This window comes from Schistosoma haematobium, chromosome 2, assembly GCF_000699445.3.
Source record: "Schistosoma haematobium chromosome 2, whole genome shotgun sequence".
NCBI classification, from domain to species: Eukaryota; Metazoa; Platyhelminthes; class Trematoda; order Strigeidida; family Schistosomatidae; genus Schistosoma; species Schistosoma haematobium.
Genome location: NC_067197.1, coordinates 12836297 through 12855359, shown reverse-complemented (window position 1 = coordinate 12855359; position 19063 = coordinate 12836297). Strand labels below are relative to the sequence as shown.

The 19063-nt window shown below is 31.6% G+C and overlaps 1 protein-coding gene across 1 annotated transcript in view; it reads right to left on the bottom strand.

The window, feature by feature from the left end:
- MS3_00006225 (uncharacterized protein) overlaps window positions 1-14129 on the bottom strand; it is a gene marked incomplete at its 5' end in the record, with an annotated part of 43801 nt that extends 29672 nt beyond the window's left edge. The window contains one exon of the mRNA XM_012941491.2: window positions 14072-14129. Within this exon, the coding sequence (XP_012796945.1) occupies window positions 14072-14129 (58 nt within the window). The remainder of the gene's footprint in view (window positions 1-14071) is intronic.
- Window positions 14130-19063: the final 4934 nt, after the last annotated feature.

The following is a 19063-nucleotide window of genomic DNA, read 5'->3' as shown; positions in this document are numbered from 1 at the left end:
AATAATAGATAATTGTCACACTATATTGCGAATCGATGAAAGCTGGACTTATAGATCACTGGATATTTACTCTGTTATCAAGATGTGAGGTTCGATTATTCTGGGAGGTAGTAAACTTGTATTGATCAGGAGTCTAACATATGAACCGAGCCGCTAGCTGATACTCCCTGTTTTTCATTAGTTCTCTAGCTATAGTTATTCCACTAGGAAAAACACCTTTTAATTCGACAATCTCCCCAAACGTCCTATCCTACATTTGATCAACGTCTTGGAATGTTGATCTTCCTAGGATATTTACAACCGTATCACTCAACATTAAAAAGTGAGGCATTACCACTCAGGTATTTGGGGTGTGACTGAAATTGCAGGTAAGAAATATTGATGAGTGCTAATCAACATGAAACTTAAATCTTACAAAGTTTCTTCCTGACTAACTAAAAGCACTTGGAACCTTCTTCTATTTCATAGTGAACATTCGTCTTCGATTAGGGTGGTTTAATGATCTTCGCTAATTTTGAAGTTAAATTTTACAAAATACTTGATTTCATTCACAGAATTATAAATAAAAAGTTAATATCCGTTAAATTAATTTATAATAGGCTTTTATTGTGCATTAACATTCATTAAATAGCAATATTGTAAAACGCATGGTGTCGTAATCTTTCCTAATACATTTCATCCACGTTGACATTTGTCTTGCTGACAAATCTAACCTGAACAGTAGTACGAAAGTAACACGAGCGCAATTTATATCTCTCATGCCATGAAAAGTACAAAACAGAATCTAATAAAAATATCATTCGACGGCAATAATAACAACATTATTGTTCATAAAAATTCGTCAACAGTTCGTTCGCTGAACAATTTTGTAATAGAACAGTACCAAGAGTTTATAAGCTCGCCACCTGACTCCATTATAAATGAACAATGAAGGAACTATGAACATGAATTCCCAGTTCGATTTTATATATTCATCTTGCGCTAACTTTATTTGGACGATGGTGGTACTAAAAAGGCAGATACGAATTTATTTCGGACACTTATTTACTCAGACAGACGTGAAGATGAGAGGTGGTGAAGGGTGACACGTCAACTGGATTTAATCAAGATGTGACTCAACATTTATAGACATAAAAAACACAAGCAAGCATATAAAAACACTGTACGACAATACACACATGCTAGGGTTACACTACGAATGACAATACGACTGAAAAGATTAGAATAATTCATCTATCTAAATGTAAGCATAAATTGTGTAGGTGTGTTGCTACAAATTAAAAAACCCACAGCAATATGAATTGTTTGCACATTATTAATATGTTCTTTCTAGCTCTCTGCCTTCCATTTTTAATTAAGTTCACAAAATACAATTGACGGGACTGAAAGGTAGCATAATGTTACATAGCCCAAAACTAGTGACCTTGAACAACTTGATTTTTTAGTTACTCGGTTATTCCTTACATTAATCTATCTAATAATTATTTTTCTTCTCGTTGTGCGACTTTAAAAATTCGGTTGCATTAATATGTTTAGTTGAAGGGATTTCGTGAGAGATTGGTTTTACTCAGACAGATCACATTTATGGTGACATTAAAAACTAAGAAGGACTGGACAGCTATTTTGTCTTAACATAAAACTCCTTAAATGTGCACACCGTAAAATCCACCAGGGATAAAACCAAGGACTTTCATATCTTTGGTTGGACACCTGATTATTAGAACCACTGAATCGGCTTCCAGTTGTACAATCACAGATTCAACCAACCTACGATATAAAGTGACGATCATCCAATTTCAATGATGACAAGTGTTTCGCTTCCGATATGTCTAAGCTTCACTTGTCACCACTTCTCACCGAAGCTACTAGTCAGCTGATTTTTATGGTATAAATTTTATAATCATTCTTAATAATTATTACTATCTCACATAACTTGTTAATTAGTGCTTTCTAATTCTCAATGATTCTTCAGTTGATATAAGCTTTCAACAAAAACAATACCATAAAAATATTGTTGTATAATGAACTTCGTAAAGGTGTTTTATTAATAGAGAATTTAATCGGTAAATAGCTACTCGTCTTATCAAGTACTTTCAACAGTCAGTTTGTTTATATATCAGATTATTTCAGATTATTGAGTAAACCAAAATATCGAATTTTAATAGACTGCTGTTTACCTTAACATTTTGTACTACCTGTTTAAATAACTATGATAAACTTGTAGTGCTGCCCTAAGTCCACATAGATTATCCTAGCTTCCGGACAGACCAACTTATTCGTTCTCCTCAAACTACATTTTGACCTAGTTATTTTCTTATCAACCTTGACTGTTTCTATGTGAGTGTATATGTGTACATCTTATCTTACTCATTATACGTCTGTAACTTATTCTTATCTGACTATAAATAGAGATTTACGTTTGATTAATTTGAGTTGGCTCACACTCATTCTCCACTGCGCATTATTTCTTTTTGTCCTTCTGATTGTCTGTTCAAATCAATAAGTGTACAAAATATACGTATTTAAAAATGCATTCTCGTATTTGACTTATTTAATTCCATTATTCACTAACTCAATTCAAGTCGATGATTAATATACGACGATCGGCGATATATATATTTCGACAGCAATCATCCATACGATCTACCTGGAATCAGATCTCGGTCCACTAAAAACCAATTCTATCCATTTTAACATTCGACATTGGAAAATGAATCTAATTCAAAAAAGAAGACATATTTTACCAAATGCAAATCTTAAGTAATTTGTTTAAGGCTTTATATATTAAATCCAAATAGGATTAAATAAATAATCAGGCATTATAAAAAAGGAAACTAGGCGAGACTATAATTTATGGACGAACCAATCAGATTTACGATAACAGGTCTTAGATTTTGGCGCGAAATTCACTCATCCATTTGGCCAAATAGAGTCTTGGCATTATAGCTGATGTTAGTTCGTTATGAAAACCCTAAATCTGATTCCTAATACTAACCATCAACTGTAATTATCAATCCTAATTCCTCACGCTGGTTTATAACCCTCATTTAGCTGTAGTATGTAGGTGGACATTCTCAAGATGTCTTTAGCGTCACTCAAAGGTCGTCCATAAATTATAGTCTCTTCGAAAACTATTTATACACAGTCGTATTTGATATTCAAGTATCGATCAATCGTTATTAGGGGAATTTCAAGGTGATATCAAATTGTTTTTATGAAAACATAGAAATGATTTCTATTTTTTGTTAGATTAGAGATTTCCCAAAGCTTTCCAATCATACACCTTTTGACATTTTCCAATATAGAATAGTGTGAAAGTTATTTTAAGGTAATTCCTATGACCTATTTCATTAATTAAATGTCTCGCAGAAGAGATTATTTTCTATTGATTTACTGAGTTCAATCGGTTATGTAATAATTCAGGTATAAAATTGTTCAGTATTAAGTATTATGTAATGATGTTTCATTAAAATATGATAATATCTTTTAGAAACGATATGTTAGCTAAAAACATTGATTTTCAGTTTGAAGAAGATCAAGTAATTGAAATCTTTTTTAAGGTACTTCACTGAATATTACCAATTTATTTATTTGAAAGATTTTCTGAAGAATAGTGAAAATTTTATAGTAATTAACTAGAAGTTCTAGGCTCAATTCAGTGTTCTTCGGCGACTAGCATGAATATCTGGGCTACCTGTTCCATTTCCACAAGTTATTTATTTCCTTGTTTGTTTTAACAGATTATTATGTCAAAAGTTTATCACCTTTCGCTGCACAATTAACAAACAAGTACAATCAAAGATGTCGTGATTACTGGCAATATGCATTAAAAAGAATGAATATTATTCAGATGTCGATCTCTGAATTGCTAAGATCTAATTGGCGATCAGTCAATATTTATCGTCAATATCGATCAAGAAATAAGGAACGGAAACTCTCTGGAATACTTTGCGCTGAGAATTCTATATTGTACCAAAAATATAATATTCAATAAAGCTAATAATAATAATAATGATAAATTAATATCAAGCAATTGTCCACTATCCATTTTTATCAAATCCATTGTTTTTAGTTTGCTAAACTTTCACTATTGATTTTACATATGTTACGTCATCACTTCAAATTTATGTACATTTTACAAAGTTTACTAACAAAACTCAATGCTTTGTATACAAAGTTACTATGGTTGAGATAATGACGATGGTTCATGTGATTGGAATATCATCAACCTATAATATAGATTTTTTTAAATCGCCTATTGACATTTAGTCAAACTTTATGAAGAAGTATGTTATTTATGCCTTATCGCTACTTAGTGAACGATAACACCAGTGGGGGATAACTAAAGGTATCTGAATACAAAATCACAGGATTTCTTAGTAAAATTTGAGAGCTATACAGTAAATGCTTCATTTGCAAAATATCCATCAATTGTCTCAGACTTTGTTGTTCCTTCGTTTTCATACTAATCACTCTCTATCCTCATTCTCTTATCATCGACTTTCTCAACCTTCTGCCTCCCGGCATCCCACTTTCAATTGGTGACGCATACTACTCATATCTAACGATATCAATAGCACACATCACAGTTATAGATGGTTAATTTTATGGTATCGTACATTTAAGTTTATTTATTGAATTATTGATTAAATTTTGTCAAGTACTACTCAATTTAATGTATACAAGTTTGACTATTAATTGTTGTAAACCACATAAAGATTTGGTGTATTCAAATACAATTCTGGTTAAGTTGCGATGTCAAATAAATTCTTGTCTATCGACTTTGTATTCTAATTTGCATCGTTGGACTCACTGTTTCCTGTTGAAGTACTAAGTATATTCACAGCTAGCACAATGATTACTGCAAACATTTTGCTACCTTCACAAAATTATTCTCAATAACTCATTTGAGAAACGAGATAAATACATTTTATCTTACTGATTCTCTTATAGTGTCTATAGATTTCTAAGAATTAGGATTAGGTTATTTGTCATAGTCTTGTTTCATAGATCGATTCAAATATGCAACGAGAATAAGTGGAAATAGAGGATAAACTGTATGACAAAGTAATACCATCAAAAAGTAGACTAGAAAATTAGATTATCCAATATATTCGAATATTTGTTTAATAATTCAATGTTTTACTGAAATCTTTAGCGAAAAGTAACTAAGACGTGTATGTTAATTCGGATTAGATAACTAGTAAAGTGATTTTGACTTCATTTCTATGTTTAAATGAACAACAGTTTAAATGAGTAAATCTTTACATTATGTGCATTTCAGTTGGGTAGTTGTTTTCCACTCAGTTCAAGGCGAAGTTGGCCAAATGATACTGATTTATTGACTGGTTTAAAAAGTATGAAACAAGTTTTTGTAAGAACATTCATCAACACTTGAGTGAATAGTTTTACAAAACTGGGAGCCGTGTAGAGAGAAAAAATTATTTGCGAAAATTATGTTTTCAATAATCACAGAGACTGATATTTAAGTACATTTTAATAGTTGAATTCATGAGTCAATTGAAACTAGACCACCATGCAAAACCTAGGAGCACTGGAAGGCCGTTTCGTCTTAGTATGAGGCTCTTCATCAGTGCGCACTCACGACCCCGCCTCGAGAGGTTCGAACCCAGGACCTATCAGTCTCGCGCGCGAGCACCTAACCACTAGACCCCTGAGTCGGTATCCAATGGTGTTATTGTCTAACTTCAACCAATCCACGAAGTTGAGCCAACATTCACTGCCACCGTTAGATGCCGGCTCAATGGTCTAATGGTTATATATACTATTATTAGCTTTATTCAAAATCATATTTTCGGTACAATACAGTATTCTCAGCACGAAGTATTTCAATATATTTTCGTTTTTTACGTCTTAGCCGATTCTGACAATAACTATTGAGTGATCGCCGGTTAGCATTTAGCAGTCCAGTCAGTCGACATTTGAATAATGAACATTCTTTTCAATGCACATTGCGAGCATCCACGATATCTCTGATTGAGCCTTTTGTAACTTGTACAACGAAAGTTTGTACACTTTTCAGAATAGGTTATGCGATTAATGGCCATAATGATGTATTAGAACAAGCAAACTTGGATAACTTGTTGAAATATCTAGACGGCAGGAACAAGTAGCCCAGATGTTCAAGCAAACGCAAAATATATACTTTTAGAGCGCTCGCGCTCGAAACTGATAGCTCCTGGCTTTGAACCTCTCGAGGCGGGATCGTGGATGCTCACAGCTGAAGAGTCCCATACTAGTACGAAACGGCCGTCCTGGGCTTCTAGGTTTTGTATGGTGGTCTAGCTTCAATTGACTCATGAATCTAATTATTATAAATTACAATAATATTCACAAAAACCCTTCACTGATTTAAGTAATTCTAACATTTCGTTCAGAAAACATGTTTGGACTTCAGGGTAATAATCAAAATCAAAATTAACATAGAACATAAAACACTTAGTAATCCAATCAAATCTATGTTAAGTCCTTATCCAATCATACTCAGATGTTGGTTATAATAGGATAACATGAATCAGTAAGTTGAGGATCATGTGAAAAGTTAACAATGTGAAAATAAATAAATAAATGTATGTGTAACTTTATATTGTTATTAGTTGATAAAGGCGTTACTTTGTTTATTAGAAGTAAAAACATAAGTGTGAATTAGAAATATTTTTTAAATGTGGATGTGTATATAAAATGAAAACCAACAAATACATCGTCGTAGCGATAAAATATACAAATTAATTTCTGTCAGGACAACAGTGCATGTGAAATAGACATGTAGGATGGAGATAGGGGTCAATTAATCGATAATGATCAATTGCCAGGGGGTGGCTAGTTTAATACCATGTTCTCTGTTCAGGCTGTTCTTACTAGACCATATGTACAGCACTTCTGTTGTCGACCTTTCTTTATGACTGTCAAATCCTTTTTGAAGTATGTTGGTCCCTACGAGGTTGATCCAGGGTCCTATTTCTAACCTATGTTATTGCCGACCTATTCTCAAGTTTCTTTAGATTAAGAAGATTTAAGATTTAAGAACATGTTCCTTCAACCTCACACTCAACTGTCTAGATGTTTCTCCCACGTAAACTTCATTGTAATCATGCCAATTAATCTCACAGACATTTTTTTGCTCTTCCTATGAAAACTTCTCCCTAACTTTCTTTAACACTGATTTTACGGTATTAGTGTTTCGAAAATACGCTGTTATAATGGGTTTGTTTAGAATCCTCTTAATTTAATCCAGTGTTTCTTTACGGTATAGTATGATCATGGTGTTCTTCCATTCTTTCGGCACTTAGTCTAACTTAGTTTTTTTTCATTTCTAATAATCTTCTTAAAACCTCTTCTGGGTAGTTGTTAGTCCTAAGAGTAGACAATATTACATTCAATCCAGTTTAATAGTCCTCTTTCTCTATAATTAGATTACAACACCCGTTCACCAAATCCTTCACAACTGTGACCTTCGTACAACACTCATGAGCCAAACAGTAGTCTATATATCTCTCAGAATATGTTGACTTTCTGAATATATTAATTTTCAACTTCATAATATGTCTTCTTTCAACCAAACAATCAAGAAATGCTAATTTGTAGTCATCAATTTCTATTTCCTTAGTTCACTTAATGCTACCCGATATGTCGGTTTAAGTTTTCAAAACGTTTTTTCTTAAAAAAAATCCATTTCGTTTAATAATGACAAAAATACCGTAACCAAAATTTGGATAGATTTACACATTTTGTAATCTCAATGGAATGAATAAATAAATTCACTACAATTGGAGAAACTAGTGAACCCATTACCACACCTTATTATCAGTACAGATCTCTACCGAATAATGGATCGTAAGCACAATTCTAAAATACTTAATCACCTATTAAAGATCTAACAGTATGAAACAAGGTTAGAATCGTAATTTTTTTTACACAAACATTTTAATGCATTTATTATTTGTATAACAAAAATGGTCATTTTAAATAGAAACTTTCATGTTGTTTATTTCAACAGAACAATACAAATGTCAGCTGCTTTTTTTGATCTTTAAATGCTGAATTCATTTCATGATGACAATTGAGAATAAGAAAATAAATTAAATCATAAATACTGATAATTCATAATCCATATCAGATTTTATGGAATACAAATGAACTATATACATATATAGGATCAATAAAATAAATGATCATGATCCTAGGGATAACATTCATTTTCTATTCTATCCTATCCTATCCTATTCTATCCTCATTTACTACACATCATATGTTGTTATATAGTCCTTTATAAAACAGATTGAATGAATGAACTAATAGATTTAAAGTACATGCTATTAATAGGTTTGTATGATCACAAAATGTTTTGCAGTTGTTTCTTCTATTCAGAAGTGTTTTCTCTTACTTTTCTTCTCTTTTTAAAAAAAGAAAACCAGATACCTCCTGCCTACACAACTTATGCATCAAAAGAGATGATTAGCTAACTGTAATCTATTTTACAGATGAATTGGAATTTGGTTGCTTACAGTATAGTTGATGAAAACTTAATGTTTTTTTCTCTCTTAGAAACTATTTAGTTTTTATCGGTCAATAAATATACTATGGTCATTAGATTAACGAACTAGACATAGTTATTAAACACTTTGGTTAGTTGTATTAAATAGTTTAAGGAATTATGTAAAAGTTTGGACTGTTATTTGACTAATTCACTGAAAATATCTTGAACTATGATATTAGTTTAAATCTAAGTATGCAACAGCAACTCAGTCAAATGTTAATACCTAAGTGTGTGCATCTACCAGTTCATTTGCTCTTATGGAGCAAGGTATATTGGCCATAGCCAACTCAGATACAGGAACATGTCCCAATATGTGGTTCTACATAAGTGAGAGGAAAGCAGTTAGGAGTTCCATATCTGAACATCTAATCGACTGTAATCATTCTATTGATCCACAGTTTGATTTTAAGGTTGTATATACGATTCATCTAAATCTACCTAGATTTCTTCGTATCCAGTTCCTAAAAATAGTCAAAACTCTTATCATCCATGAGCTTAAACCAGAACTATACGTACAAAAGAAATACGTCCTATCTTTATTGTTACTTTGGCCTTAATTATTATTATTGTTATTATTATTACATTTCTCCGTTTATTTACGTCTCATATTCTCATTATTTCATTCATAATTACGCATGTTATCACTTTATTTGTTTTTCTACACCTCTATGACCTTTAATTATTGTAACAAGAAAACATTTTAATCATCTTACCACATTCACGCTATAATTCGTTACTAAGTCTATTGTTATTATTCGTATTAAGTAATCTAGTATTACAATCTTTCTATTACGTCATCTTGGTTATTCCTTGTTCACATTTCCTCACGGAACTAGTACTTTAACAAAAAAGTTTCATAAATATACGATTGTACAGCTTGATAATAAATTCGTTGAAAAGATATCCCTTTGCTGAACTTCGTGTTTTTAATACCTTAGTTCCTGTCTTTGGTTTGATCATGTGTTGGGACTGATGATTAGTTATATACTAGGACAACTTAATTGTCTGATGTTTGTTTAGAGGAAATCAGTTCGTACCGTGAACTATCTCTATACTGTTAAAAAAGAAATGAAAAGGCGAATATATTAAGAGAACATTTTGTTTTATTCAGTATTATTCAATCGATTTTCCACTAATGAGAATGAAGAAACAGACAACCTTTTTAAAAACTGCCATTGGGACATTTCATCAAATATAACTCTGTATATTCAATTGTTTCTTCTGTAGAAAGTGATATTCTATAAACCTAGTAAATAAGACTTTCAATAATCATTATTCTTCGGTTAGATTTATTAAATTAAACACAGACTGTCTTCTTATAAATTAATGATAAAGTTCTAAGTCGTTTTTTTCAAGTAAATTATTCTTGTCCTGTGATCTGATCCCAAAAATATTCACTGAACAAAAAATATATTCTCAAGAACAACAGATGATAGGAACTAGTAAAATTAATAGTGATAGCTGATGTCGACGGTTTCAATGGAAAAGGTCCTCATTATGAAATTTTTTTTCAATTTAAAGCAGTATCATATAATAATGAGGAACGTCTGATGGCATTGATACTTTTGTTTGAATTCAAGGCCGTTTAACTCACCCATGAATAATAAGGTCATGCAGACTTATTTTATGGTGCTAAAACTGTGAATTGTCTTCATTTTAAATGGTTTTTCTACTAGCGTATGAATCCCACTTAAATCTGAGATCAATAGATCATATAATACAACAATGGTCATCATAATTGATCAAGCAAAATCCATTTATCACCACAAATACAAACAACAAGTAAACAGTTCAGGAGTGCTTCGTTGTGTTTAACAATTTTCATGTGCGTGTAGATGAACATAAAAAGACAGACATCAAGCAGCATAACAAACATCTAAGAATGGTTTAACATCTACTAAAATAGTTACGAAGAGATAAACAAATTTTAATACTTGGATAAGAGTAGAATCCATCCTATTCGATTGTGAAACATTTTCTAGGACTGATCTACAACTGCTTACATAAAAGTCTATGGAAATTTTTAGGCAGGAAGATTTTTAGCCAATCCTATATATTTAAAAACTATTTACCATTGCATCACGAACACGCCAACAGTGCTAATTATAGTTTTTACTACTAAGAGCAATTCTGGTGATGTTTTTCAGCGAGACTATATATTTATGAACGAACCAATGAAATTAATGATGGCAACCCTTGAACTTAGGTGCAAAATTCATACATCCATATGGCTAAATAGCATTTTGGGATTATAATTGATACCAGTTTGTGATGTAAATCCCAACTCTAATTACCAACCATAATTTCTAACTCTAGATCCTAATTCCGATTTTCTCAAAGTCACTTTAGCGTCGCTCAAAGGTCATCTATTAATTATAATCTCATCGATATCTGATAAGATGCCTAAAACTAGGCCCGAAATTCAGATCTTAATTGGTTGGGACGTGAATGACCAACAAGCCGGGTATTGTTAATCGATTTCCAGATATATAGTACCAGGACTTAAAAGTGTTTCGTTTTCATTTCATTTGAAAATGTTATCCCAGTACACATGTATGTGTGCTCACCCTCATAGTTCTGTGTTCTTTGTAAAAATTCCTATCACAGTGGAATAGGAAAGGTGTTTTGGAATATCGATAGTGAATTGACATGGTACAAGTTTATTGAGGATGATCATTGACTCAAAGCTCAGTCTCCTAAGTAAGTTAATTTGACATTAAACAGTTTGAGGCAAGTGATAAGAAAGCATTAACTGAAGTATTCGTCCCGACTGTTTCTCATCAGTAGATTTATATGAAATTTTGGAGAAACTGATGCTCTGAAAAAGATTTAAATGTACAAAACTCAAGATCACAACAGAAACACTACGACTTAGTTATTTCTGTCATAACTAACTTTTAGTAAAACTGAATTTATTGTAATAGACGGTTACACAAGACTATAGTATTGTATTACCGCTAAAGGTTAGACAAAGAAAGACATAGGTCAATAATCTTTGAATTATTAATTTACAATATAGGTTTCGCTATAGTACTTGGTTAATAGAACCAGCTATCTATGTTTGAAAAGGTGGTAATTCTTCATTTATGTAGTGAAGTTATCAGACAGATCCTACTATTTATTATAGGATAAAGGAAGATGAAATACCATACCGTCTCCCATGTTTAATCACAGCATTTAAATTAAGTACGGGGGAATATAAACCAATTGTGGAATTTTTAGTGAAAATAATATTACATATTTTAGTATTCATTGTCTAATGATATCAGCTAGAAAAACAAACATTTAGAGTTAATGAGTGGTTAACAGTTATTATAATGTAATTTAAGACTCATAATCAGTATTGTTCAAGGTTAAGTAGCAAATTATAGATAATTTGGCAAGACTATAATTTATGGACGAACTAATCAGATTTACGATAACAGGTCTTAGATTTTGGTGCGGAATTCATTCATCTATTGGGCTAAAGAGTCTTGGAATTATAGCTGATGTTAGTTTGTGATGAAAACCCTAAATCTGATTCTTAATACTAACCATCAACTGTAAATCATAATCCTTATTCTTCAAACTGTTTTATAATCCTCATTTATCCCTAGTAAGTAGGTGGACACTTTCAAGGTCTCTTTGGCGTTGCTCAAAGGTCGTCCATAAATTATAGTCTCAGCGATATTTTATGTATCAGAATGATTAAATGTCAACATTATCTAAGATCTAACATTGTTGAATATAATCATTCAAGGAATTAATTAGTAATGTACAGTTATGACAGTTGTTAATAAGTAGGCATTAATTGATAAAACGCTATCGATTTCCGATAAAAATAATATGAATCATATATTCAATGTAACAGTTGGTAATTTATTGGTAATTATGAAGATTTTTCAACAATAAACTATTCAACATATAACTGTTGTTTTTAGATGAAGAATGATCAATAGGATTCATCCTGAAGTTAGGATAATCTCTAACCTATCAACATAATGATTTAAGTTACTAGTCATGATAATTGCTTTACATTTTAAGAAAAATTAATGAAATATTTACAATTTACTACTATTCATTAGGTCTTGTTATTAATCAATGGCCAGTATTTCTGCTAGAAGAAACAATTCCAGAGTTATAAACTAATTACTATTAAATAAAATAAAACAATTAAATCTTTTTCAGTTAAATTAATACAATCATTTTGTGTGGAGACATTTATTCTGAAAAACCTATCTATATTAAACATATTACTTATCATTTATTAGTAAGTAGTTAATTTGATCTAAGTGACTATGCAACTTATGATTTCAATATTTCACTCTGTGAAGTTGTACAGGCTAAATGTTGCATAAGATGAGAATGGGAACTTCACTTAGTTAAAATAAAATGCATTTAGTCTTTAAATTTGAAGTTTTTTATATTGTTTCTTCCTTAGTATATAAATATAATAAGTCTTCTAATTGAAAGCTAGATTTGGTTCCTAAGCTCTTCTATTAACTCCCAGACTTAATCTACACAACAACCTGAACAGAAGAGGAAAGGCGCGAAACATGGAAGATACGCTTTACTCCAAAGGTTCATTTGTGCACAGAAAATCTAGGGCATTTATAGTATTGTCGATGGCATTGGGTTTCCGGAAAATTCTGGAACGCTACTAAACATAGTAACCATATAGGTAATCATCCAATCAGAAACGCGACATGTGACTTTTCACTTTCTAGACGTTTCTGGTAAAGCTTTTATTGGATGCTGATTGGATAAGATGTTTCTCAGAGTTTTCAGAATCTTCGTTGGCTTTTTTCAAGGAGTTAGATAGCTGTGAATAAATCCTTATTGTTTGTCTTATATTTCAATCGCTTTAGTGAACTAGTTTTTTTTCTAATTAAAAGACTTACCGTCAAATGGTTCAAGAACTGTTACGAGAATAATTTATTGTAAAATGTCATGGTAATTTTTTGATTGATTTAACACACCAAGTAAAATCTATACTTACTACTTAGAATGATTATTTAACGAATGAAATGAATAAATTTTCTCAAAATGATTGTTTGTCATTTAAGTAATAGGAGACTGTTTACAACATAAAACAATACTTATCAAAATAATTAATGTAGAACATTACAAATATAAGTGAACAATATTGTTTTCGATTAGATGCTCATCAGACTTTCTTATAATATACAGTAATATTTATATGGAAATAAGAAATTATTAAACCAACCAAGGTAGTTTTTCTGAGTCGATGATAACAATGGAAATGATTACATAATCAGTAAAAAGTACAAATTGATAATGTGATGACAAGTGTATTAGTTGTGATAAGAATAATAAAGGCTTAAATCAATGTTACACAATCGAAAATAGATCAATGATTCGTATATGCATATAAATACTACTGTATATTAGAGTAAAACCTGATGAAGATCTAATCGAACACAATATTGTTCATTTATATAATTAGCAACAATATAAACAAAGTTCTAACTCTACTATCAATTATTCCATATATATTACTCAGTTAAAACTTACTTCCATAATGGGTATTTCGATATTTGTAGGCACTTTGTTGTTGATTATCTCCTGGCATATTTGCTTTTTGAATTTTCAATCAACTCAAATCATAAACTTTCCAGTGAATTTTGTTCAAAGGACGAAAAAACGGTATCTTGTCACTGTTTATTAAATCTAACTGTTCGAAAGTTTAATTTCAAAAGAAAAAACAAAAAACCAAGTCATTGTGACATGAATGTTGATTAAAAGAAAGTTTCTTTTTCTCAAGATGTTGAACAAGAAAAATTTTTATTTTTAAGAAAAAATCTTTTCTTCTTTTAGATGTTTACACTTTATCTTTCATAAGAAAACAATCTTCACCAAGAAGAAAGAATTTTTTTGATTTAAAAAATTGAATTATCGATGAATCAATTTTGAATAAACGAAATTGTTATCAATTGATGAAGAATGAAATAAGGACGAAATTTATTTTTATGTTTTTTCTTATCAGATAAATAAAAAACAGTGTACAAAGTAAATTATGAAATTTTCATTGAATTCATTTATAGTTTAATGAAAAGTTTTCGAATCATATTGTGTTAATAAAAGTGGAGAAAATTTTGTTTTAGTAAAAAAGTACATTTTGTTTTACTTCAATATCAATGAAAAATAATGTATTATTCAATCTATTTCTGATTGGGAATCATTTACAAATTCTTATTGGTAGTTGAATACACATTTCACTAAATTAAATAAATCAATAAATTTGGATAGTGTAATTTACTGCACAATTTTTGTATCTCTGTCCTTGGGAAATTGGATACAGAATATGGTGTTATTGAAGAATAAACACATTCATATATATATACATATATGATAAAATCAATAATGTACGCGACATGCATAAACACTTTTAGTCAATTTTAATTAAAATAGGACATTTTATTTAAATTTTATTTTCGGAATAATTCTACCAATCGTTATGGATGTTATGCCCATTGAACATCAGGGGAGCTGAAAAAGTTTGGTTGATATTGATTTATTGACTTGTCTTCTTTGTTTGTCAAGCTTTTATTCACTTTTATATATTAATTCAGATAACAGTGTTTCTTTCAAGAAAAGTCACTCACCTACCACCATTAGAATTAAGATTATTGTACTCGAAATCTATGGCACCTGTTATTCATTAAATTTACTTTGTAGAAACATGAAGTATCACCTAATAGATACATATTGTCAAACGACCTGATTCGACAGGAGTGCGAATTACTGAAATATGTACTGTACAAGCGTTAGCAATTAATTTATTCAAACCTGAGCATTGTGTTCAAAAGAGACACATACAACTTATTGTTCTTCCATGGCTATAATATCTAATTTTCATAAACTGTAATTTAGTTTGTAAGACACATTTTTAATACTTTAAATCTCTTTAATTTCAGTTATTCGTTATTATCAATTCAAGTGGACAATTAACTTTTACACATTTGATTTGAGCTTATTATCTCTAAATTTCCGATTATTAAGAAACTTTCATTGATACATAATACGATATTATCGTCCTTCTATTTTTCGCTAGAAAATTTATTTGTAAATTAACTATGAATGAGGTTGTATAGCTTGAGTAAATGATATTGTCAAAAAGGTTTTGTTTACTAAATTATCCTTCAATCATTTTATCCGCAATATCCCAATACTCATGAAGCCCAACTATTCATCCAACTTGGAATACTCTTCCAAAAAAAAGAAACGAACTGTGATCTGTATAAACTCAATACCAGTAATATACTATAAAATCATCTCTACCTCATTGCATTACCAGTCTCATATTCTTCATAACCATATAGATAAAAACGAACATATACATGTATGCTTGATTTTTGATGTGAATAACATGATAGGATGATCAGATCTGTTTTTATTACGTTGAATATTTACTTATTCTTCTATACTAATTTAACATATGCTAATTTTAAATTGGTTATTTATTCTTTGAGGAAGAGATTTGAATAAGATTATAAAGTGCCAGAAGTTTAATTTTTTAGTTCCCAGAATATTCCAATTACATCAATTTACTATTACTTCGAAAATGTTGCTTGATGGTTTTATAGAAATGAAAATTCTCTATCATTTACACAGAGGAATGTATAGCATACAGTAAAGCAGATGTCTGGAAATTAACAACAAATACCTTACAATATTTGGGGATATTTTTCATGAAGAATAGAATGGTAGTGCATGTTTCGAGCTGTTCAGTAAAGCAAGGAGCACACTTTTGAACTATATATAAAATTAAGTATAAAAAACTTCAATCTAGGTAATGGCACAGTGTCATCAGAATAACGATAACCGGGTCTCTTTATGATTATATATTGTCCGTAATATTATAATAAGAGTTGTTCCTGCAGTTCACACCCATTTATCTCATCCTGCTTTTGCTTTTTAGAATCTATCCCTTTTAATGTTAGCTTTATAGTTCCTGATTCCCTGATGTTCCATGATGTCTCCGAGTAATCATGAGCTTTACCAAGTCAATTAGAGGACAAACGGTTAACCTGGTCCCAGCAATTCGTCCAAAACCCAACCTTGATCTGACTTCATTCAGTTACTGTTTAGTATTATTTCGAAGTACTAAGCGAAATTAGTATTGCTATTCCACTCCCCGTTGATGAGTGTAAAATAAAAAATCAATCATCAGAGACGACCATGCAAAAGGAACAGCTTTATATTTAAACTCGGATGGGAGTCAGTCATTAATCAATCTACTGGAAAATGAACAAATGCACACTCCTCAGTAGACAATATAGATAACGAAGAGTACATGAAATAAGGCTATTTCAAAACCAATAATGATTTGACAAATATCAGTTTCTTATCTCGCTAAATAGATGTACAAGTGTTATAATGTCTCTTTTATTTGTTTAATAACTTTCTACGACGAGTGTGTTTAATTTTAACTTTCTTCAATGAAGTAGGTTTTATATGAGAAGAGAATCGTTTTTACTCATTATATAGCTTTGTTTAAATCATAATAAAGATGCAGAATCATTTCGGGTTATTTTGTGAAGTTTGTTAAGTAGTGCTGGATACTAAAGACATCAGCTGAATTAAATTATTTCCCTCCTATGATACCTGCTGATATGGAAGAAAGTTTTGCTCTGAGCTTACCGAAGCAAAATTATCTGGTAGTGATCATAATACGCGTCTCCGTAGATGTTTAGTTCGAAATATCTCTGCAGTACTCAAATTATTTAACACTACTGATTTACTATTCACCTAACGGTACTGAATGGAGAGACGAATATTAATATTAAATACATATTTTAACGATGAGAAAAACTCTGAAACAAGTGAAAAACAAACGAGGACTCAAACCAAAATGCTGTATGGAAGATAATTGTTGAAAATGAAAATCTGGAACATATATGTCAGTCTACAGCTCTCTTATTATTCACTGTGTTTATGTTTGTATCTACTTAAAAGCAAATTCAAAGTCAGATATTCATTTTGTATATTACATAGTGATGGGGTTTTATTATTAAGTTTTCTGTTTGAATTAAGGAAGAAAGAGAGAATTAGTTTATTGAGGAACGTAGTAAGAGGACCCAGAGTCAGAAATGTTGTGGAACAAATACCATTTAGTGTAGACCGCCGAAGTTTCACTAACTTCAATTTTATGAGATGAGGATATTTTGAAGGGTATCCAGTCAGAGAAAAAGGGTTGAACTGAAGCCAAATTATCTGTGGAAATAAACTTTCGAGGGTTTATCACAACAGGTCAACATCGGTGATGGCGAACTTCGATTGATGAAGGAATATCGTAGAGTCAGTGTTTGAGGCAGCGAAGCCGCACCATACTTGTCGCCATCTAATCTTCGTTCGTTCGTATACACGCCTAACTAGAAAGATTTCATTTATTCTCTAAGGATATTGTAGTAACAGGATGACTTTGGTACCATATTAGAGCAGATAAGACTAAAGAGTAGTGAAATGTCGAAACTGTAACTATAAATCACATTAGTTAAGCAACTATACAATTTCACTTGCTGATTTATTACTAAAAACCGTGCATTACCTTCATTATATCGATTTAAATCTAAAACCCACAAAAGTATTCGTAGGCTGCTAGTAGTTCTCGACCAAAAGCGCTATATCTCATCTCCGTGAGAAAAATTCGAGAGGTTGCCACCTTTGTAAAGTTTGAGCAGCATTCCGTAATCCAAATGGCATTCGGAGGAACTCAAACAGGCCAAAAGGAGTCGTGATAGCGGTTTGCTCGATATCTTCAAGAGCGACTGAAATCTGATGATGTGCTCGTACCAGATCGATCTTAGAAAAGATAGTCGTGCCCTTGAGCGATACCGTGATGTCGTATATGTGGGGGGTGGGATAGCTATCAAAGCGTGCAACTACGTTTGATACTCGGCAGACGCCGCATGGTCTCCAACTAACCCCATACTTTTTGCGCACCATATGAAGAGGTGAGGCCGAGGGACTGTGAGAAGGACGAATAATATCAGTAGCTAATAAATTGTTAAGCTCACGTTTAGCGAAAGCTAACTTGTCCGGTGCCAGTCAGTGTGGTCTTGCCGTGACTGGGGGTTCGAGGGTGACTATTTGTTGTACCACACGATTGGTCACCGATGAAATCTCCTCGAGTGGTTTAGTTAATTTGGGGAATTTCTCGAATAGAGCGTGGAATATATCGTCACGTGAATGAGAGACGCCTAAGATTCGGTACGCGTTCGTTTGAGCTTTGAAGCCCATGAATTTGCTGTTCGACGAAGTATCAATTAGCTGCAGCCTACGTGAATCGACTAGCAATTCATAGTGCTGTAGGAAATCAATACCGATCATGGCTGTGGGAACATCGGCAATGTTGAACGTTCACAGATACTGTCGTCGGTTGCCCAGGTTGACCGTGAGTTGTCGTGTATCATAGGTAAGAACGGCTGAGTCATTCTCAGCGCGTAGTCGAAGCATCGTGGCTTGTGACTTACTGTTACCGAGAGGTACGACAGGAACTTGAGC